The sequence below is a fragment of the Pipra filicauda genome, unplaced genomic scaffold (assembly GCF_003945595.2).
Source record: "Pipra filicauda isolate LSUMZ 115617 unplaced genomic scaffold, ASM394559v2 scaffold109_size3271384_pilon, whole genome shotgun sequence".
NCBI classification, from domain to species: domain Eukaryota; kingdom Metazoa; phylum Chordata; class Aves; order Passeriformes; family Pipridae; genus Pipra; species Pipra filicauda.
In genome coordinates, this window is record NW_024103540.1 from 3,124,016 (window position 1) to 3,148,303 (window position 24,288).

Below are 24,288 nucleotides of genomic sequence, written 5' to 3' on the forward strand. Positions count from 1 at the left end.
TGCAAGGTGAGAAGCAGCAGGTGACTTCAGCTGAGTTGAGGATCTAAGAAGGGATGCCTGCTTTTGTCTTAAGACAAAAGCTTTTATTTTTTTTCTTTTATTTCGTTTAGGATGATCAGGTTTGCCATGCTGGCCATGTAACTTATGTAGCCCCAGGGGACTGGTCTAGTCCAGTTCTCTGTGTTCTGGGGAAACAGGTTGGTGTATTCTTAAAACGTTTTATAAAAAAAGTGTTAGAAGTTAAAGGCTGACCTGATCTCTGAGGCTGAGCTTACTGTAAATTGCAACCTGTATGCTGTTCTCACCCTTGCCTGGTTTTGATTTTGTATATATTGCCCCTGTCCAGATTTCCTAGCAGGAGTATTTCAGTGTGCCTGCTTGGAGTGAAGGTAAGGGCAGGGAGCATAACTTGTGCCATGTAACATGGGTGTTATCATTAGTCCTTTTACCAGCACTGTGTCATCTGGTGTCACTCATAAAAATATGTAAAGCTTCAAGATGGTCTAGGTATCTGTCAGAGAATTCCTAGATTTATTTCAGAACACAGTGCAAGCAGAGAGGCTCAAACAATCTCTGTTTATCATCCTAGGCTTATACCTTTTGGTCTGCATACCTTTTCCATCTGCAAGATAATTGTTGTTCCGGAAAATGTTGACAATGTGCGAGCTAAATACAGAGGCTCTGTAGTGCAGGGGATGGTTGGGAGTGGGAAGAAAGCAAAGGAGCAGATTTTGTGTCTTTAGTAGATGAACATACCTGGGGGATTTTTCTTTTATTTTCTTTTCAGTTGGACCATGCAAGCGTTTACTTTTTACCTGTAGATGGGAGCAGCTCCAAGGGCTGTGCCTGCATCTTATCCTTAAAAAGACACACATTATGTACTACTGGTCTTCCATGTCAGTGCTGTTTAGTTTGGGGATAACCCTTCTCCATATTGCCCTTTACAAAATGTAGCCCCACTCCTTTCCTTTTTCTGCAGTCAGAATTCAAGCCCATTCTGTATTAAAACTGGCATTTGGTTTTCTGCAAAATGTCTTAATTGCTTCAGTGAAACAGCTATGGTTTATGTCTGTATTTCAAGTCCATTGTTTGAATACTGTTCTTTCCTTACAATTAAAGAAACTAATTTTTTCAGATGTACCTTCTTTTGAATCCTCTATTTTTTTCCTTTCTCACTCTAATTTAAAATTACTTCACTTTTGTTTTCCTCCCAGGCCCTGTTTTTGGAAACAGCTCTACATCCAGCTTTGGCATTTTCCAGGGCAAAAGATTCTTTAGCAGTGTCTTGCAAACTGTGTCCTGCTTGGGTTGGTGTGGGTGAGGGGGGGGGCTTCGTCAAAATGCAGGACTTGGAGAAGGTTGTTTGTAATTCTGGTCAATTTGGTCGTTGTTGCTTGCTTGCCACAGATGGATCTCATAGAAGAATGAATGACATATAATCTTTTCCTAAAAAGATACATGCAATCCCCAGAGTGTTGGGGGTATGCTCTGCTGAGAGGGGTAAAATGTCTCAGTTTGTTTGGGATGTAGGAGGATCTTATGGGGTACAGTCTCATATATTTGATGTACTTATTCTCCAATGCCACACTTCAGGAGGTGAGGCTTTTTGACAGAAATGATACAATAAAAACCACATAAATATTCACTTCAATGCCATTTAACTTTATAAAATAGTCACCAGGCTGTTCAGCCCTTTTGTGTCCCTGCTACCTGCAGACCGAGACATTTGTCTGGAGAAGCAGATTGTGATTGCTGCCCAAGTAATGCAGTGAGGATTAGGAAGGAGATGAAGGGTGGTATGAAGGCAAGTGAAATGAGAAGTTTTTTGTGGGGGTTTTGTGTTTGTTTGGTTGGTTTTTTTAAATAAGAACTTTATAAATTATTTCACCAAAGAGATAATTTCAATCCAGTAAGGTAGATTCTTCTTTCTCCATTCTCTTTCTGTTCCTTTATCCATGAAGAATACAATTTCCAGAGTTATAACATGATTGTTTATAACAAGAGCCTAGTTTTTTGGGGATTTGGTTCTGAGGTACAATACACAACATAGGTAAGGGAAGGGGCTCACTTTCTTATTTTCTGAAAGCATGTCTCAATTTTGCTTTCAGTCATATTCAATTATTAACAGACATTTTCTGCTCACGTAGGTTTTATGCAGTTTCTTGCAGTTTCTTACAGTTTCAGAAGCATTGTCATACTTTATGAATAGTACCATAAAAAGTATTAGCTGTTTTCATATCCTCTGAAATTCATAGCCTGAGTCTTACTTATCACCTTTTCAGAAAGACTCTGAATTACTTTCTGGTCATGAGCCAGGCCTCTAGCATTTGTTGTTTGAGTTTGGGGATTTTTTTAACTTATGACTTGCCTTACAATTTTTGGTCACTTTTCTATTTTGAAAATGGGAAAAGATAGTTATTCTGTGGAGCAAAATCCTCTAGAAATCTGTGCTGGCACTGGTTTTCTGTATTTATTTTAGGTGCAATTAACTGATGCCAAACAGCATTCATTCTTTTTTTAATGTAAAGGCAAAAAGCTGTTTAGTAGACAGATAGCATAGTCTGTCCCTAAAAAGGTCTCATTCTGATTTTCTAGAGACTGATTAAAGCCTTCTACTCTGCATGGTCTTCATTGAGCATTAGTTTCTCCGTCCTCAACTGTTACCACTCTGTCTTCCCAGGCCTTCTTTTAAGGGCTATCACAGTAGCTTTTACCTAGACAGCTGTTATTCTACTGAGCTTCTGACAAGTGCTGTTATACTATTGTATCACTGTGCACTACAGTGGTATTGATTTGTATGTTTGTAGAGAGGACAGCTTCTTGACAGTTCAACTTGATTGCTCAGCATTTATGAAGTTATGGGCCACTTGGTGAAATTAAATCCAAATTTATTCTGAATCTGAATTTATCCTGTGCTTCTAGGAAAACAAAACTGATCTACCTTATGTGGGATGCTAATATTAGCACAAATGCTACTCCTTGGAGAAAAGCTATTGCCGCACAGATTTGCTTTCATGGGAACGGTCTCAGCCTCTACCACTTGCCCATTGCCAGATGTTGCAAAGTCTCCTGGATAAGTCTGTAGAAACTTACATTGCTCTATAAAGAGAGAAGATGGTTGGGGCCAGAAGGTATGTAAGGAAGCATCAGCAACATTTTTTCCCTCTGTTAGCAATCAGGGAAGCTCAGCTGTTCTTGACAGTTTTCTTATTTCATATTTCACTGTGGGTTGTAGAAGTCAGTCTTTGGACACACAGAGCAGATGTGCATCAGTCATGTAGCCATTTGGTGCCCATTGTGTGCTGGGAACTGCTTAGGGTCTGGCTGAAGGCTGTTACTTTGGCTACCATGAGCATTTCTGGCATTTGGATCAGAGTCAACATGCTGGCTAGCAAAGGGGACTCTGGCTGTTGTGAAAAATGGGACAGATTGCTAATGCAAAAAGAAAACCCCTAATCTTTCCAGTGGGTTTTGTTTTCAAACACTTGCAAGGACAAATAAATGAAGGAAAAGACAGGCAGCTTGCCAAAACTGCTAGAGGAGATGCTAATTTCTTTACTGCTCCTCCTTTGCCCTCCAAGCCCCATTCTCTCCTGTTTAGAAGGTGGCAAATTCTGATTAAGATCTGTCATCTGTATTCAGCAGGGTCTGTTTGACCTGAAATTTTTCATTTTTTAAGGAAGCACTGTCAGTGATAAATTCACACAGTATTCCTGGTCCATTAAGCTTAGTAACATCTTTTGGTGTTCAAGACTTGTATATTTTCTGACAAAAGACAATGGAAAAATTACTTAGTTACAATAAATAGGGCCATGTCCAGGGCTGTGAGTCTCCTGACATCCCTTTTCTAGGGAATATGTCTTAATTTTGTGCACAGCTGTAAAGCTTCAATGAGAGGGATTCCAATATGCCTGCTCCCATTCTGCCTGTGGCTTAAATACATGGTGTTTTTGGTATTCTGCTGTCAAGTAAGAATGCAGAAACTCCTGTAGGAGAGGAAGTTTTTGAACCTTAGACTTCGAAACTTTGGGTAAGTGATCTAATGCTGGAGAGAGGAATCACACACAGATTCACAGAACAGGTAAAGCTGGAAGAGAGCACAGTGAGTCATCTCTTTAGACAGGATCATCCTAGAGCACATTACACAGGATTGCATCCAGATGGTTCTTGAATATCTCCAGTGAGGGAGACTCCACAGTCTCTCGAGACAATCTGTTCCAGCGCTTGGCCCACCTGCACAGTAAGGAAGCTCTTCCTCATATTCAGCTGGAATTTCAGGTGCATCGGTTTCTGCCCTTTGCCTCCTGTCCTTGCTCGGCACCACCGAGAAGAGCCTGGCTCCGTCCTCTTGACACCCTCCCCTCAGATACTGATATCTTTTAAAAATTAATATTGCACATGCAAGATTAAACACTACATGTGTCCTACCTGTAGGATATCCATAACTGTCTTCTTTAGGACTGGAGGCAGGTTACCAGAGATGAATAGAGCCAGGGATGCTATTGTTATGGTCCATATGGAATAGGATGATGAAAACTACACAACCTTTTTTAGTGCCTTTATACAAATCTAGATGAGATAACAGTTGATGATGTGTAAGATACCAACCATCCAGTTTCAAAGAAGGTATTGCAGATCTAATCAGTATTTAGAAGACAGTAATGACAAACTCGTGTGAAGAGGGATTGAAAAGATTGTGTTTATAACATGCACAAGAAGATGAATGAAAGGAATTTTATAAAAGTCTGCAGGGGATACTCTTGTGAGTAACAAGTCTAGTTTTCTCTTCCTGATTTCTTCCCATTCCCTTACTCCCTTCTGCCCATAAAGTCCCGTTTCGTGGAGAGTCCCAAGACCTTCCATAACAAATTTGATACCACAGGATGCAGAGATCTTTTTCTAGGGATTTAGCTATTATTTCCCCTAGATGCAACCTTCTTCTGTGGTTCAGACAGAGACATGAGCAATCTTACTCATTTTGATGTCCTGGTTGTATGACCCACCTTTGCCATGGTGCTTACATGACCCAGTGTAAGCAGTCAGTGTCAATGCACATCTTAGGACAACAGAACGGAGCAACTGGGGAATGAATTGAAAAAACTGTGGGTTTTTTTTTTAATTTGCAGAAGTAGCTTTTATGGAAAGCACGCAAGTTAAATTTTTCATCTTGCATTAATTTTTATAGCAGAGAGCTGGACTAGCAAATGTCTTTGATATGGAGAGCTAAGGCTGAGAAGAATATTTGAACTTGAAGGGGGAAATAAACATAAACCTTGCTATGCAAATGATGAACAATGTATGCTTATATAATGGAGATGTTCTGAGTCATTAAGGTCTTCTGTGCTAATGTAGGTCAGGTTTTGGACAATTCCTTGATCATTACTGGTCTTTGCTTGGGTCTGCTAGTTTTGTCACTGACATGCAGTACAGAAAGCATTACACCTTTCCTCTGTCTGTGACACCCTGCCTTCAGAAATGTATTCCCTGTGGCTCCACATTTATTAATTGAAAATGTTCAAGGCTTTAGCAGCTTGGTGTTAATTATTTGATAATAGAGGAGAAGCTATTTTTTTCTTGAAGTCTCTCTCCCATTGCAGGATATGGCACTGGAATGTTCTGCTCAGCAAGCACTTTATTTTAGCTTAGTCAGCTGCAGCTGATTAGATCTTGATCTCCTCGTGGCTCAGACTGCACTGCAGTAGTTTTCAGTGCCTTGCTGAAGAGACTGTACATGTGCGAGGGCGGCTCTGTGAGTCAGTGGGCAGAGAGATGTTGTAGGCAGGACAGTGCATAACCTGTTTAGAAGAGCATGAGGGAGGCTGCAGAAATGTGTTGGCTAATTGAGAAAAAGGGTATTTATTTTCCAAATGTCTGTGCGTAGTGTATAAAATAAACTTCACTGCAGCGAGCAAGGTATTAGAAGAGGAGATTATGGTATGTTTTTCTACTAGGTAGTTTTCCCCCCACTGGAAAATGAGCTATAAAATAAGACAAAGGATAGTAACTTCTGCATCCTGATACCCCAAAAATTCAAACATAGAAGCCCAGTAGTTTTATACTTACTTTGTACTTGAAATATATGTAAATCCATAGTATTATGTAGGAAATGAATGTTTTACAGTAGAATAACAGATTTATGGAGCTGTAGTACTATATTAGCTTAGGAGGGAATATAATTTTTGTCTCAAACTTTGTGTTATAAAAAGACAGTCACAGGAAAGGCTGAAAGCACAGCATAGTCACATTTGTTCACACAGAGATGAAAAGGAAAAAGAATGGACCTCAGTCTTAAAAAATATTGCACATTTAATATATTATAAAAATGCAGTTTCTGTGGGAATGGATTAGTTATAAAAAAGATCAACATGAAAATTTTGTTAAGGTTCTCGTTACTTTCATTGTTGGAGTAGCAAATTTGAACTTGAGAAGGGAGATCATGTTCTGGTTTAAAACATCACAGCTACAGAAAGCAAGTGCAGTTGAAATTAGATGTATGAAAAGCAGACTAGCTGATGGATTTGAAAATCTTTTAGCATGCAGGGATTCTTGTATCGTGTTACAACTACCTACTTATCTACTTTCCTCTCTTGGAAGCCCTGGTTCGGTGAGGGTGACCTCAGATCATCTACCTGAGGTTATTGTTGGTTTTATTTTATGTAGCACTCTCTAGTTAGAGCTCTTGTGCTAAAGAAGTGAGGAAAAAGGAAGGACAACTCGGGCTCAAATCCTATATATGCCTACAGGGGACTTAGATCTCATTTTCCGTTTCTGAGTGCCTTTACCGCCAAGCTATGGGGGGGTTACATTTCATCTGAATGTGTCATTCCTTCTGGTCCATGCCATTCCACAGGAAGCTCTGATTATTCTTCCCAATGGAGAACACAGAGAGGAACTTTAAAACTATTACTGTGGCTGGTGGTGAGGAAACAGGGACTTTGCTCCCTGGGCACGGGAATGTTGAGTTGGATTGCAGGTCAGGTCTCTCCATCAGATAAGTGCATTTGCTGCCAGGTCATACACTTGCTCTCTCAGTTATTCTGGGCAAAAGATATCCTTTCTAACCTGTATGTTCTTAAACTTGCATCTCAAGGCACCCTGTGGCTTAGGGATGAGGGTGTACTCTGGAAGGAGGGAGGTGTGGTTTTCACGTCTATTCAAGGGATGGGGAGATTTGAACTTAAGTCTGCTGCATGTCAGTGATTGCCACAACTGTCTTTTCTTCTTCATTTTGATAGAAAAGGACCATCATCTCCATCTGACTCCAGGAAAGCGTTAGGAGCTGTAAATCCCAAATGAGATGTGACTAACACTCCACAATGGTCTCCAAAGCATTTCCATTTCAGCAATTCCCCTGTTCTGTGACAGCACATGAAAAATTTATCTTTCTTACTAAGCACTCCCCATGCTTTCTGTGGAGATATTCTGTGCTACTGGTTCCCCTATGGGACCTTGCGTGTAAGAAAGGAGTGCAGTTCTGAGGCCAAAATTCTCTTGTTAAAAATCCTGATAACTGAATAATAGGATTACAACTGAAATAAGCTTTTCATTGAAAAAAAAAAAAAAACCTCATTCTTAGCCTTGTTTCTAATGTGATAAAGGCATTCTTATCTTCAGCACAAATTCAGGTGCAGGAATTGCGTGATGAGTGGTTGGTGCATGCTATTTAGAAAGACAAAATTATCTTTGTCTTTAGTTATGCTAAAATCCATTGGAAGTTTTGAACTCTCCTAAAGTAAAATAGGAACTGTGGCATTTTAACTCATCTCCTTAGGGTCTTTTGCTTTGGAAAGAATAGTAGGAGACTTAAAAAGCTTTCTCAAAACTAAATTTCATGCAAAATTTATGGAATTGTTAGAATTTGCACATTTTTAGGAAAGAGGAATAGTAAGACTCAAATAGGAAACTCCATTGTGTCGATTGCTTTTGATTAGTTGATTTCTGTTGGAATACATATCTGTCAGCTGAGGTCTTTCCTCAGTTCACTGAATTGAGTTTTAAGGTTATATAATATATTATAATATTAGCTCTTGCCTCTGATAAGGATGGCCCTCAGATTTCCACACTGTGCCATTCTCAGATAGAATGACAGCTCATGTGACCTACAAGCAGCACTGACTTTCATCCTGCTCTCTCTCAAACCCCCATTCTGCATCCCCCCAGAGACAGCGGAGACCCTGCAATTTCTAGGTGGAGCACTGCAGAAGTCATCAGGGAAGGGGAACATGCCTGAACTTGGCTGCTGTGAAGCCTGTAAAGTTGACAAGCCAGTGATTGTATGGATATTGATGGTGAGAAAGCAAGGTGGTGGTTGCAGAAAAAAAACTAATACCTTCGATGAGAACCTATGACAATTCAAATGGGGAAGGGGACATAGCTGTTCATTTTTAGAAACCCGTGCACTAACATTAGAACTTGCTCTAGATGAAAAGGGCAAGAGATAAAAAAGAGCAAATCCCCTTGCTGGTTTTTAGATCAGTTTGTTTGGGGGAGGAAGGGAGGTGTGTACATCAGATAATTTTAGAAAGGAAAATCACGGTAGAACCATACAGCTGACCTGCAAAGGTTTGTATGCATTTCTGCTCTCACCTTTTTTTTGACGCTATTAGGTGTGATATGTGAGCAGGGGGAAGGTAGTCTCTAGAGGGACCCCTCTCACCACTTACAGAGCACTCACAAACCACACAGGCTCACTCAATGCTTCATGTCTAAATTCAACTAAATATGGTGTGGGCCAACAGCCCTGGGAAGGGTGCTGGGAGATGGCAAGAGCTAAACAAGACGCAGGTTTCTGTTGGGATACAATATTGAATTGTTTTTTAATTCATTTCTGTTTAATTTTTTTTCTCATTTTGTTGTTTTTTTATCATGTTTTTCTTTGGGTTTCTCTCTGTTTTACAGTTCTTTTGGGCTCTTCTTTTGAGGCTGTGTTTGATGCGTTGGCTTCCCATCCGCTGCTCGTAACCATCTCTGCTATGAGTTGTGAGTGAGCCATCACCATGCTTCTGGGTTTTCATTTTGTTTTGTGCTTTTGTTATATACGGAAGTCCAAATTACACCTTGTTTTCCTTTTTTTCCTCATGATATGCTTGTTTTTCAGCAGGATCGTGACAGCTACCTAAATGTGATGCAAAGGCCTAGAACAATTGGGATTCTGTCTGAGGGGCTGGCAGATATTTGGGTGGTACCAGAGACTGTGATTTTGTCACTTCTGTGGTTTCAGAGGCAAGGGGAGGGGAATTCTTTCATCTTACGTTTCTGGGTCCAGCTTTCTCTATTCATTTCTGACTCCCCATTGCGATAAAATATGTTTCTATCATTAATAATTTTACAAAGTGGTGCTGTTTAAATTAGCAAATCAAAACACATATAAGAAGTGCAGATTTTGTTCCCAACAGAAGAGGTGGAGATGCGTGTCCCTGCATTTCCCCCATGAGCCTAACTGAAGCAGCAGAAGATTCCTAGAAGTCACAGAGATTCTTCCTTTTCATTCAGTTAAAGCTTTCTTTCACTTTTCCTGCTTATCACAGCCTTTCCAACAAGTTATTTCAATCCAAGATGTATCTCCAAATGCCTTCCATGATCTGTGGCATTTTCTCTCTCCCCTTACCACCTTCTTGTTGATCTGTGCTAACTTTCTTTTCATGTTCTTACTGCTGAAAATCCTTTTCCTGGTTCCAGGAGAGATGAGTTAATGATCCTAGATGACAGCAGGCTTGCCAGGGGCAAAGGTGGTGGATCTCATGAGGTGTTTGCACAGGCTTCCAGAAAGTAGGGGAAGAACCAGTGGTCATGTTCCATGAGAGTACCATGGTCTTAAGAAACAGCAGAAGGAAAGTAGTGGCATACAAATACAAGTTTTTAGGAAGGAAGCTGAAAAGTGGGACATTCAGAATATCAATCTAGGGACCAGTAAGGCAAAAGGAAAAATTCTAATCTCTATGAATGAACATGGTATAAGGAGCTGGGGTTCAGATTAATGAGGAAATACAAGCACTCCTCAAATAAAGGGAGTGTACTGGAAAGACAAACTTCATATGAATCACAAGGGAGACACTGTTGGCACTTGAAATACAAATGATCATGAGTGTTTGACCTGGAGAATGATGAAAAGCTGCTGGGTGGAAAAGAGCACAGCTTGGAACAGTGCATCCAATTCATATAGGATTTTGTTACCTAGTTCTGTCTTTGTAAGGTAGTCCACATTGCAATGCAGTGAAAGGAACACAGAGTATAGTTTTTGCTCTGTGGTAGTGATCTGAGACATTCTCCCAAGCTAAAACTCGTTTTAAATCAAGCTTCTAATGTAATATACTTCATATCTGTGACATCTCCCCAACAGCACTGTGTAATAAAGTACTTCAGCTTTGTGGTAGACACAGCATGAATGCGAGAAGAGATATACTTTATAACATTTTTGATAGTAATACTGATGAGTAAAAAATTAAAAATAAATCATGCATAGTTGAAAATTGTATTTCAACTTGCTACCTTATTATATATTCATCATTTTTGGGATTCAAATCAGTTGAGTTTTATAGGATGCCATGGTCTGAACCTCCTAACTGTAACGATTTCTATTCTGTGTCAAATGTGGATTGGTCTGGACAACAAGGATGTTTTATCCAGGCTCTTTTCCACCACTGGACAATGTTGTGGTGGGATGAAATTTATTAACTGGAAGAAATGAAGTGTGTAAAGAAATCATCTGGAAAATTAATGTTGGTGAATTCAGAACAAAAGTCAATAACGGTTGGGTATACAGCATGTGCTACAACAAATGCTCAGGCAGGAGCTGTTTGTTTGGATGAAAAACAGGGTATCTCCACAGCCTCGGAAATATTTGATTGAAGTGATTAGTGACACAGTCAAAAGGCATGACGAATTGCCTTATGACTGGCAGAGCAATCAAACATGGTTACAAGAGGTGCAGCCTTTATGAGAAAACGATGCTGTTACACAGTTAGCATCTACCTGTTTTGTTCAAAGGACTCTAAAGGTCCTGTCAAAGCAATTGCAAAGTCTTGCTTAGTTGCAGTACCCTTCACTGGGGTACTACATGAAAGAGGACTAGAGAGAGAGAGCCCTTGGGGTTCAGCAGCAGGACTGGCTTGGGGAGCAGCCAGTCACGTTGGCTGTGGGACAGATGCACAGTTAAAAGATGGCTGGGCTTTTGATTTGCTTCTGAAAGAGGAGGGAAATAACATTTGGAAACTGCCTAGCATTGGTTTCAGAACATATCTAATTAAAGACTACAAAGATAGCCTGTCTGCCAGAAATAGTATGTATTGATCTAAAATGATTTTCAGAGACGTTGCCAACCATACTGAAACCAGCACACGTGGTATTTAGTTCAGTACATACACAGTTGATAACTGAAGACACTGAAGTCAGGAAAGAACATGAAAGACAACTTCCATGGACTGCAAACATTGAATAATATTTGTTGTGAAAACATTATGGATTACATGTTAGAATTGTTCACAACACACTCTTATGTCTCATGAAAAGTATCAAAGCACCCTAGCTTCCATTCATAATAGAAAAGAGGAATGTCCTCTTGCTTTTGAGTATGTGGAGAAAATTTATGGTGACAGCTGTTTCAACAGATGTATTCCAGTGGCCAGTATTCTGCTTTTCGGGAACTCACATCAGTGAATTCACTGGAATTCTGAAAATACTTTGCAGTCATTTGTCAGTGAAAATCCTAAATTGCATGCTCTGAGAGAAATGAGGTAGAGGAACAGCAATACAATATCTCTGCTATTACCTGCTGCTAAATAAGTATCTTATAGCTCAGGCTGGTGTACTGCAAGATTAAATGCTGCATTAAGTGCATGGGATGTGCACAGAGGTTCTCCTTGTGGAGTATTTGGTTAGCGTAAAGGAGTTGTAAGATAGACTTGCAGCTTTTTTTGCTTGGAGTCACTGTAACTTAAGAGCTGCACTGTACACCATACAGGTGTACATGTTCATGGCATGGTGTTGATGAACTTGCTTAACAAACATTTGAAGTTTTATTCTTTCTGAGAATGTTGAATTCAGAGCAACTTCCCTGTACCCAAAAGGAAGCAACTGAATGTACACATTTAAAGTGGCAGAAGGGTGCCCTGGAACAAAAGTACAGAATTTTAGGTGCAGTTTTGAAAGCATAGGCACAGCTTAAAGAACAAACCTGAATCAACTGACCTACATGGGACAAGTTACTCAATTAGACTTTTTATTAATGTGCTCAATTTTCTTAGGATCTTCATTATGAGTATGTTTAGTTTTTTACCCAAGCTTAGCCTTAAGATGGAAGAAACGTGGGCCTGAACCTGGTTTTGCCACGCGAAATTTGAAAGCACTCTGTTAACTCGCTTTAACTCTGGTGCTTCTAGTTCAACTGAAAGGATTTGGTGGATGTCATGATTTAAATGCAAGTTTTTCAGAACAATGGCATCTTCATTAAGTGAACTCATGTGGATAATGTTCTTGTGGAGGCAGCAGTAGAAAGAGTTGGAAGAGCTGCTCAGCTCCTGAAAGAGAAAAAGCCTCCAGGTTAGAGGAATAGTCACTGGAATGCCATTGTATTGAGCCTTCACTTTCCAAATACAGGAAATGGAGAATCAGAGAAAGAGAAAATAAAGATACATGGTCTAAGATATACTGGGAAGAATCTGGAAAAAAGTAAGAACTCTGGAAGTCAGAGGTTCTTAATTTGTTGAAGTCTTGCAGAAGATGTCGACAAGCATTGTCAGTAAATGCGTATGGTCATCTGCCTTGTATCAGAGTAGGCAATTCCTGTTCTCATCCTGACCAGGCTGTCTTCAGGCTTTGCTTAGCTCATGTTATTCATGATTCAGTTTTGCACTTGCACTTCTTTACTAGCTTTTCCTTTGACCTGGAGTTTAAAAAGGAAAATATGATCCTGGATAATGTTCTTATCTCTATGCCTAAACTATTACTGTTCTAACATATCACTGTAACCTCCTTGCCTTCTCTGTAAAATAATCTTTTCTAGAAATGCAGAATTGGAGACTGCTGTCTGTTTAGCTGGCTGCTAGAGCACAAGAAGGCAGTAAGAGCTTTGTATCTCTTGGCTATATATGAAATAACAGTATAGACAAGAAGTTCTCAGGAGTTAGCTGCGCAGGGGATTTAGTTGTCTGCTCTGTCTCTGAGATTTTCTCTTGTCTCCCTTCAGCCCCGCAATGTTGCTGGTTTTCGAGGAACGGTCCGCTATGCCTCTGTGAATGCACACAAAAACAGAGTGAGTATTTTTGGGTTATAAGGAGTTGAGAGTAAGATTATTTCCCCTCAGAAACCTGTTTTCAGGAGCAGGGGAGTAAGAGGCATGACTTTTGGTTTGTTATCTACAGAAGTTAGTGTATCAGATGATTTCCATTAGGTGGTCAAGGTTGTAAAATGAAAATTATGATTCTGTTATTGGATCCTCTCTAGTTGGCAGCCTTAATAATTGTAATTATTGCATTGTCAGACACTTTTTAAGGGCAAACCCCGCACACACTTAAGGGGAAATCTGGGTAAGTGCCAGGCTACTTGCTGCTAGTTTCTAGCAGAACTCAGCTGAGAATTACCAAGTGCCAGGTCCTAAAATCCATTCTTCACCTGTAATTTTTAATATTAATGTCGTGCTGTCAGGTGAGGAGCCACCTAGTTAGGGCTAGGTTATTTTTCCTTGAAAAGAGCCATTATTTACATAGTGTCTGGCCTGTTTCCTTGTAAACACTTCCGGAAGTCTCGTTCAACATTCTTCTCAAAACTCTCTTCTGTCCTATTTTGGTAATGTTCCTTTGCAGATGGTAAACATTAAGTTTGGACAATGCTCTCAGGCCCATGGGTGTGATTCTTGGGGTGTCCTGTGCAAGGCCAGGAGTTGGGCTCAGTGATCCTAATGGGTCCCTTCCAACTCACCATATTATACGATTCTATGATTCTAAGTTATGCTAAGTGCTTGCCAGATGGAAACTATCAGCCCTCCTGCATTACCTTCAGGTTTCTGGTTTTTCTTGTGCTGAGTCTGTAGAATGACCTGTGACATATAAGGAAGTGTCAGGTTCTTTTAAGGAGAGAAGTTATTGTCTGCAAAATGTGGAAAGTGTGATGTGGGGAGGGCAGTTGAATGCCATCAAGTTCTCTGTTTCCTGGGAGACACTGAGAAATCTGAAGTATAATTTTTGGAAGAGCTGAATAGTGCCAGCTGTAGCTGGTATCAGCTGAATGTATATTTAGACACAAAAATTGCTGTATAATGCAGGCTATTCTGAGAAATCATGTTCTAGACTTTGGATGTTGAGCACCAAAAATGAATTTGTATGCTTTGGCAATTTCAGCCTTAACCTCCATGTTTCAATTTCCCATTCACTAGCCCAGGAGGAAAGTGGTATGTGAAGTGTTATAAATCTGTAAACTGTTGTGATGCATGATGGCAAGTGTTTTGCAAAAGCCCTTGAGCAAATATTGTCTTGTGAAAAGAGTTTGAATGATATTTAAGCTTAGAAATAATAATAAAAAATATGTCCTACACAAATTTTGGGATTTTTTTTCTTAATCTAGGTTATTCCACATCCCATTAATAAGTATTTCACTCCCGTGGAATATTCAGTGGGGGACAGTCCTATGGAAAACTTGTGCTTTCTTGTATAGATAAAAAACCCTTTGCTAATATATTCACAAAAATGAAAACAAATGAGGTTATTTAGGTGACTGTATTGACATTGCCAAGTTTAATAAAAGCTTGGGTTTGTGTCTTTAGTCTTTAATTTGGCTTCTTTAGTCATTGAATGGGAAGTATGACTTCTCTTCCTGCCTTTTAAATGAGGCAGCTCATCTGGAAAGCACACCTGGACTACTGAGCAGAGTGGAACTTTGCTCCTCAGTCTTAGTCTCTCTTTTCTTCAGGAGATGGGTAGACATGATGACCTGTGGTCCCTCTTTTACATGTTGGTGGAGTTTGCGGTTGGTCAGCTTCCATGGCGAAAGATCAAAGATAAGGTAGGAAACCTAGTGTCTGTGCTTAAGAGAGGGTGTTCCATAATAATTTTAATTATTATGACTCTCTATTATTTGTCCTGCAGCTCTGTGCAGCTTTTTTCTAAAGTAAAGCCGGAATCTTCTTTTCAGCAGATCTTGCTGCAAGATGCTAACCTGCTTTTCTGATGCACGGAGTGGGCTTCTCTTATTTGGAGTAGTTAGACTTTATTTTAATGCACATTGTTAATCATATTTGATTAAGTGATACTTACTTTGTTCTTACAAAGGAAAAAATAAAATGGAAAGACTGAGCTGTCCTTTTGACAAATAAAAAGAGCCTTTAGAAAGACAGGAGGATAATGCTTTGCTGTGCCAAACAAGCCAAATGGGATTTGAAATCAGAAAGTTAGGCAGAATAAACCTAGCTGTTCATGATGTCTTGGAAACACTTTTTGCTAGAGAATAAAATCCCTGGAAAGAAGTAGATTGCCTGTGCAGAAGGCTCTGCTAAAGGGACTCTGGGGAGTGTTTCTAACTCAGGATTCCCCTTTGACTTCTGCCTGCAGTAATCAACCTTCTTGTGCTTGGGACAGCAAACAGAAGAAGTGTATAGACACTGTGCTGGAAGAGGCTGTGTTCTAGGAATAAGACTAGGTGATATTGCAGAAGAGATAAGTCTGTATAAATGTGAAGCAATAGAAGAGATTCTTGGCTCTGAGATTATTTTTTTTTCCCAGGAGCAAGTTGGCATGATAAAAGAAAAGTATGAACACCGAATGCTGCTAAAACACATGCCTTCAGAGTTCCACCTTTTTCTGGATCACATTGCAAGCCTAGACTACTTCACCAAGCCAGACTATCAGGTGGGAGCCTTTCTTTGCTACCAGTATGGTGCATGGCACTGCAGGTTGGCGTTTGGATTTTTTGAAGATTTCCATTCATGTGTTTATATCTGGCTGAGAAATACCTTTCCTAGGACCAGGGAAAAAAAGGCTGAACTGTACAGTTCTCCAAAATCTCAAATGTTTTTTTCGTCTCCTTCCACCACCCTGTCCAAAATAATCCTGTATTCCACACCAAAAAACTCTTCCCAAACAACACAGTACTTCTGGCTTTAATTAAAACACAAAAATTTTGAGGTACTCCAAATGTCACAGAATTCTAGCGCAACTTGCCAAGATCTGCAAAGAGCCTATACCAGCAGCTCAACCGTGCCCACCAACCCCTTTGTTTTCTTGCAGACTCGTATGGGCCTTGGCCATTATTATCTCTTTCTTTAATGTTCATCTAACATATAGATTTTCCTCCCATTCAGTGTTTGCTATCAGCATGTATATGATCAGTTGTGGTAGCTCAACTAACACAATATAACTGGAGCAACTTGATTCTGTGTCACTTTTTTTTTATCACGGTGGTTTTCTCTGTACATTAAGACAGAGTGATGGAAAGAACATTTTATTAGCAAATCTATGCCTGCTTCTGTTGCCAGTGCATCAAATGAGTGGGAAAGTGGTAGGAGGGTGTTCCAGCAAACTCTCTCCAGCAGTGCTTTTATGTTTTAGCCATGTACGTATTGTAGCATAGCAACACACACTTTTAAAAAATTAAAAAGAAAAAAAAGGCAAATACTTTCCAGATAGTGCAGTGGAAAAATAACGTTTGCCACTAAGATGAAGAGCTGTAGAGGGATGGAGGTGGACTGAGAAGATGCAGAGGGAGCTGGATTTTTTTGGCCTGGAAAAGAGAAGTCAAAGAGGGGATCTGATTCCTGTCTTCTGCTGCCTCAAGGACAGTTGTGGGGAGAATAGAGGCAACAAGGGAAGTTGTGACTAAATCTAGGGGGAAAAAAATGAGAATGTGGGTTCTTAAATATGAAACAGGTACCTAGAGAAGCTGTGGAATTTCCATTCTTGGGATTTCCAAAGATTGACTGGATGAGGAATCTGATCTGCATTTTCAGTAGCTCTGGTTTGAGCAGGTGGTTGGATTAGAGGTTTCAGAATCTCTTTTTGAACCTACATCCTCCTATATTCTATTCCAGTTTAAAATAATTGTGTCGTAATGGTACTGAAAAGCCATCCTTGAGATGGAAATGGAGGGAGATGTTTTCAGACAGTTCTAGGGTCGTACAAATCACAAACAGCTCTTTTACAGTAGGGGATTTGACTGAAGCTGTGAATTGCCTCTTTGCCTTCAGTTTCCTGCAGTTGCAGCTTGGGCAAGAAGCCTCCAAAAGGGAATTCCCCACAAAATTCTGCAGCTTGCCACTTAAAGTGATTCTTCTAGCTTGACTTGGAGACCTATTCCAGACAGCAAATTCTCCAAAGAGCTCAGTTCCAGAGATGTCTTTATGTTGATTTATCTGGATGTATTACTGTGGAAGACTTTAATCTTTCACAAGGAGGCAATTCACAGCTTCAGTGAAATACACTAAAGGGGGCCTGTAAGAAAGATAGGAAGAGATGTTTTAGCAGGCCCTGTTTCAATAAGACAAGGGGTAATGGTTTTAAACTGAAGGAGAGTAGATTTAAACTAGATATGAAGAAGAAATTCTTCACTATAAGGATAATGAAACACTGGAACAGGTAGAGGTTGTAGATGACCCATCTCTGGAAACATTTGAAGACAGGTTGGAAGGGGCTCTGAGCAACCTGGTCTAGTTGAAGATGTCCTTGTCTGTGGTAGGGGGCTTGGACTAGATGACCTTTAAAGGTCCCTTCCAACCCAAACCATTCTACAATTCTAGCTTATCCAATCTCTGTCTGTGTTCAGCATCCACCATGTGACAGGGCGGCACCACAGCTTAAGTTCTTGCTATAAGAAGAACTGCTTTCTTCTGTTTGTTCTACATTTGCCACCTGCCAGCCTGATTTAATGCCCCTTACATCTTGGTCATGACTGTGAACTGGTGCCTCGCTTCTTTCTCACTCTCAGCCACAGAATCCTGAGCACCTGCGACTGTTACGTGCAGTTTTCCAGTCCACTTTTCTCCTTGTAAGGTTTTTACCTTTCATCAGAAGTATAAGGTTTCAGAGAAAACTGAGAAGGCTCAATAAGTCCATGGAATAGCTTGAGAATAATGGCAGATTAGGACAGTAGTATCCTTCAGCCTGTGAAGAAGGCTGTAAAATCCCTAATGGCCTGCAAAGTCAAATGCAAGAGTTACAGAATAAGTTACAGCAGAAAGTATCAAAAGTTGTTTTGACTAAGTGGGTCCTTGATGGCATGAAGGAATACTAAGAATAAGACAGCTGAACCTGAGCTTCTAATTTTAGCATGTGGTTTCTTACTTCAGACTGCTTCAGTATCAAAGGAATGGAAGGTGGCAGAAGCAGTACCAATTTTTAAATAGCTTCAGAAGATCCCAGTCCCTGACACCAACATGTCCATCACAAAGAATCAGAAACTGTGATAAGACTGGGATTAGTGGACATATGGGTGAGGATGATCTAGTGAACAGAAGCCAGTAGGGCTTTTATAAGGGCATCTGTCTACAAATGTGTGGACTTCTTGCAAGGCATCTTTGAGGATGTGGGGATATTAATTTTGGAAAGACATTTGACAGTAGCTGTCAAAGCATTGCCAAAGTAGCAGTCAGAAGAATCCTAAGAATAATTAGAGTAGCATTAGAGGGTAAACAGAAAATATCCTTGTATTACCATGTAGATTTGTGTGAAGCATACTCTTAAATAGTGTCTGCAGTTCCATTCCTGCATGTCAAAAAGGATATCTTCAAATCAGAGAAGATGTAGAGAAGGGTAGCAAGGAGGCTCAAGATGGATTCAGATATGGAAAGACTAATTAGATAGGACAGTACACTTTGAAAAAAAATAAGGGTACTGACATGTGCATGACATCTTTAAAATCAAAGGCAGAATGGCAAGAAGTGAATGGCAAATTATTGTATTCTGCTTCTTCTGATATGAAAATAAGAAACTGTCAAATAAAATTAGCAGGACGCGAGTTGGAATGAGTAAGGAAGGTAGTTCACATAACTGGTGTGTGCTTCGCCAGAAGATAGGTATAGTCTGAAAGCTTATGTATTCAGTAAGTAATTAGGCAGATTAATGCCCATTCCCATCCGGGTGAGAGAGGAAATGGCATTGTTGTGACAGGAGGCTAACAAGCAGAAACACAATCCTATCGTATTTAACTGTCACACCAGTAAAATCTCTTTCAAGACAAAGAAGCTGGTACCACTATCACGTCATGTTCACAGTGGAGAGGCGTTACATGTGCCTTGGTCAGACCAACAGTCTACTGTGGAAATTCTTTTAATCAAATGTTGTGTCACTGCAGGAGTGGAGCACCTAATTCTGGGGTTCTAGGTCACAAAAAGGAGGAAAAAGATGGCTCATCTGAAAGCTGCAAATAGACATTTTACTGCAGTTTGGTGGAAGGTAGTAGGAAGTGATAGGCTGTCTTGTCCTTCCGATCATGCTGATAAAGAGAACTGGAATATAATACAGAGTGTTTGTTCATGGTAATTTTTATTCATAACTTAGTGCTAATTCTATACCATAAGCCAAATGTATTTGCCACCACACTTTTTCTCTCTGTAGACTTTAGACTGAATCCTGTCAGTTCTACATTATTTAGCTAAATAATTTTATTAGAAATATAGGACCTCATAGCTCTGTTGGTCTATAGCATCCAGTTTCCCTTTGACAGCAGAACATCAGATTTCTCTGGGTAATGCATTGCTGCATGGAACACTGTTGACAGTAGTTTCATTCTCTCTTAAAGAATATCAGTTCTTAGGCAGCAACAAGCATAAAGCGCATCAGCATGAGCATTTGTACCTGCCATCTTATAAAGAAAATTGTATCATCTCTTTTACAGTTTTATTTTCTTATGCAGCCAAATGTGTCAGACCACTTTGTGCATAAGCATAATGTAGGGCTCCTGACCAAGCATTTGAGCCAGACACTGCAAGGAATTTTCATCCTAGGACTGCATATTCCTGTTGTATTTATTTCTTCTGATAGTCCTTGAACTACATATCAAATGTACTGTTCTGCACATGTCTCATCCACAGGAAAGTTGAGCTGAAGTTATGGATTTAGATTTGGAGTAACAAGGCAACTGCAAGATTTCATCAAATCAGTTGCAAGCATTTCTTTTATAGTTTTGAAGAAATTTCATTTATTGAGCCAAAACCAGCCTAAGAAACAATCATTACCATTTTATATCATTATCTTTCATTTCTTAGTACCTTTTTTAGGCAAACTGGAGATTATAAACTACACTTAGTCTTCGTGTGCATACTTTAGATTTTTGGTGAAAGCCACCCTCAGTTACTTAACATAAATCGTTCTTGTAAATCTATTCCAGCTAATCATGTCCGTTTTTGAGAACAGCATGAAAGAAAGAGGCATCACTGAAAATGAAGCCTTTGACTGGGAGAAAGCTGGTACAGATATTTTGTTGTCCACTAGCACCTCAACTCCACCACAGCAAAACACCAGGCAAACAGCAGCCATGTTTGGGTGAGTGTCGCAGTTGTGCCAGTCAGACTATGGTCAACAAGCTCAGTAATAAGTTCGTTTTTCTAAAGATTTCAAGACCATTATGATCCTTGGAAGTTGGGACCTCATAGCAGCCACCACTTCATTTGACTTCGTATATTAACATATGTCTAAGGTGGTGGAACCCAGTTTCAGGTCCTTGTTATCGTGAAAATGCATTTTCTACTGGGGGTGAGTGTGTGGGTTGGAGTCACGTTAAGGGATGTCTGGAGACCTCTGAGCAGGATCAATGGAGCTTGTATATCATGCATATTATATGGCATACATGCCTGGAGCTTCTGTGAGAGCACCTGCTTTGAGGTGGGTTTGTGATTGGCAGTGAGCTGAGCACAGCTGAGTGCATGTACTGGTCACATCTCTAACACAGCTCCTAAGCCTTTACAGCGTGTTTCATGTGCTGGTGCAAAGGTACACAGAGATTGATGCTCAGAAGTAGGAGGTGAGTCCAAACTAAAAATTATAAGGTTTGGTTCACTGGTCTGTCTAGGTGCTTTTGAGGGGGCTGGCATTGGGGGATAACAGTAATCCCTAGTAATATTACAGAAAATAAAAGCTATAAGGCCTATTAAGCCTCATTTGCTTGTGCAAAGGGGGAATTTTCTTCTAAGCTCATAAGCCCATACTGTGTGATGGGCACTTCTGAAGAAGCTTTCAGCCTGTGTATCAAGGGTCCCAAGATGCTTCCACTGATACAACCCACTGTCTTTGTGACTTTACATTAGATGTTCTGATTCAGGCTGTCATATCTGGGATAAAGCTGGTCTGCCTGTTTTTCAACCTGGTCATACCCTAAAAGCTGCTAAGGAGATCCTGTGGGGCAGTGTGATAGGCCTCCTTCTTTATGTACTGATAATTTGTATCATCTTGTCTCTTCCATAGGGTGGTTAATGTCACTCCAGTACCTGGGGACTTGCTTCGTGAGAACACTGAGGATGTCCTACAGGGTGAACATCTGAGTGATCAGGAGAATGCTCCTCCCATCCTGTCAGGCCGGCCAGTGGAAGGTCTTGGTCAGACTCCAAACACCGCTTTCAATGAGGGTGAAGTTTGGGAAGAGACAGATGTGAATCGCAACAAACTCAGGATCAGCATCAGCAAAGTAAAGAACATTCCCTGATCTCCTGTGGCTGTTGGATTTAGGGCAATGGTTCCACAGACTGCTAGAAGCCACTCAGATCCACTGATGTAACATGCTACATAGTGCAGGCCAAAAAGCACTGAGGAGTTTCCTTGTGGAAAGAGGAAATGACAAACAATTTTTTCACAGAGTAAAAGGCGTTGGGATTAATTTGGATCTTTATGCAAGTGAAATTTTGGGGGCCGCTAATGCTAAAGTGAATCTTTCTTACAATCATATAATTATCTAGGATTTTGATACTTCAAGCAAGGGAATTCTAGTCCTTGCATAGCTGATACAATATCAGAAATGCCCCAAGCTTGGAAATTATAAGCCAAAGTTTATCGTGTTCCAACCTCTTGCATAAATAAATTTAATCAGAGATGTCTTCATAAGCTGTATTTTTCTGTATCTTGAATCATCACTAATTTCTCTCTTCCTTTTTTTTAACTTTCATTTCTAAGGGTAGGACAATCTATAAGGAGCATCTAATGATGGTTTCACCCCTGTGAAGAGTGAGAGAAACCATCACTTAATATTCTCATATTTCTGCATTCCAAAATCATATTGCACCTTTTAGCTTGCATGAAGTGTATACTTCGGTTGATTTTCCTCATAATCTCTAAGATGTTTCTTAGTCCTTTCATTTAAATCTTACTTAATTTCTTGGAGGCATCCCCATTGAGTGATGATACTATAGTAAATGTTAAGTATAAGGATCTACCAGTTAGTTTATTTATTAGATCGGCTTACATATTGTAAGTAAGTTAGTATTTGTGTCAGGACATCAGATACATATATAATCTGTTAGCAGAGAAACGTTCATCAGTCTTAAAGTGTTGTTAGGGCATATTGGATTCATGTCACAAACCTGTCTTTAATGGACATTTGTGGACTAGCATGTTAAATCTATCAGTCTTCTGGGTCTGACCAGAATTCACTTCAGTCTCTACCAGTAAAAAGTTAGTCGTTATTTCAGCAATGTAGATATCTTCGCAATCCTTAGTCTTATTAGAAAAAACATTATGCATGGACAAGAAATAATCTTATCTAACTTGCTTAAAATTCTCCAATGCAAATAATTCGGATCAACATGTTATTTGTATGGAATGTTAGCAGCAGCATCCCCCAACACTGGGAATTATGAACCAACTTCAAATCACTTCTTCATCTCTCGCTGGTAACTGTGTGCATTCCCAGAAGTTTTCATTTGAAGGCACATGAAATAAGAAAAGCCTGGTAGAGAGGGACAGTTCTGTTCATACAACATACAGAAAAATCCTGGTAACTTCTGTGTATTTTTCTGTTCCTTTTAACCACCAGGTGCCTTGATGCTTTCAGTCAGACTGAGATGTGCACAGGGGAGTCCTAAATGTCCTTTCTGTGTGCTAGTTCTATGTCATGTCTTAGGTACCCAGCGCTGTCATTCACAAGCCCTATCATAAAAGCAGTTAGAGGCAGGAGAGGTTTCTACAAGATCCACAGCATAACCAGGTGACTCTCCCACCAGGGAATATGCTATTTGTTGTCAGATTACCGGCAAAGCATCTTACAGAGTTAGTCAGCATGGCAATGAGCACTTCAGCTCTGACAAGTCTGTGCTACACAGCAGTCTATGCAGTAGACCTCAGGGCATCATGCTCTCCAAAGCTTTCTCTACCTGGGGGTTGTTATCTTTAGTCTGACTCTTGGCCTGCCTTGCTTTGCCAGACCTATTATCTTTAGTCTGAGTGTTCTCTGAGAGAGAATAATTTTTTATTTAAGTAACAGTCACCATATGAAGAAAAAAAGGATGCTGCAGATTTGATATCTAAGGGCACATCCTCACCTCTGCTTGTAATTTGAGGCATCCCTTGTGTCTTTCAGAACCACAAGGGCAGCTGGTGCATTAAACACCCTTCTGCTATTCACAGCTTCACCGTCCTTCATCTTTCAGTCTTGTAGCGCTAGAAGTAACTGTCTCTCCTTGTCTTGCTCTTTGTGTTTAGGTGATAAGTGGATGTTGCCATGTTTTTTCTTCCTAATAATTCTCTAAGGTCATCCTTATTTCTTTGTTCACACAATTCTGGTCTCCTTCTGTCCCACTTCTCCCATTTCTGTGCTAAGGACAGGGCTTACTGTCACTGTTCTCCCACACCATCCCCCAATTCTCTGCTCTTGGATCTTACCAAGTTGCCTGCTACCCGACAGTTATATCAGCACTTTTCTCATTTCACAAATGCATTTGACCTTCCTTTGTCACGAACTGTCTCCTGACCATGAATGAATTACAGATTAAATCATTATCATCTATTCTGCTTTTCCTCTAATGCCTGGAAGTTCTCCTCCACTCTTCCTAGCTGCAAAGGCTCTTTAGTTATGCATTCCAAACCCAGCCTGAGTGGTTTAGGTCTGTTAATTTATGGACACTGACTGACTTGCTGTGTACTCATTGCATGCACAAAGGCAACTGTCTTGATCAGCAGCATTTTACTGAGAAGCTGCTTATGTTCAGAGCCTCTAGCATTAATAGAGGACAAGTGAATGTAGGGCATGCAGCAGAGAAGGATAAGCACTCTCCGTACTGGGAACTTGCACTGGCACCTCCATACACATTCCCACACAGAGGCAGTGTGTCGTAACTGATGTTGCATGGCTGGCAACACAGCAGTATTTGAATGCAAATCCTAG

At 40.2% G+C, this 24,288-nt stretch overlaps 1 protein-coding gene across 2 annotated transcripts in view; it reads left to right on the top strand.

The window, feature by feature from the left end:
* Positions 1 to 24,288, top strand: part of TTBK1 (tau tubulin kinase 1) — a 108,461-nt gene that overhangs the window by 40,146 nt on the left and 44,027 nt on the right. The window contains exons 1-7 of one of the 2 annotated variants that reach the window (XM_027709843.2): positions 8,184 to 8,288; positions 8,899 to 8,979; positions 13,184 to 13,249; positions 14,902 to 14,994; positions 15,711 to 15,836; positions 20,308 to 20,462; positions 21,381 to 21,600. In XM_027709843.2, the coding sequence (XP_027565644.1) occupies positions 14,905 to 14,994; positions 15,711 to 15,836; positions 20,308 to 20,462; positions 21,381 to 21,600 (591 nt within the window). In that variant the 5' untranslated portion in view covers positions 8,184 to 8,288; positions 8,899 to 8,979; positions 13,184 to 13,249; positions 14,902 to 14,904. Of the gene's footprint in view, positions 1 to 8,183; positions 8,289 to 8,898; positions 8,980 to 13,183; positions 13,250 to 14,901; positions 14,995 to 15,710; positions 15,837 to 20,307; positions 20,463 to 21,380; positions 21,601 to 24,288 lie in introns of those variants that run through there. The other variant, XM_027709840.2, reaches the window with a different exon arrangement.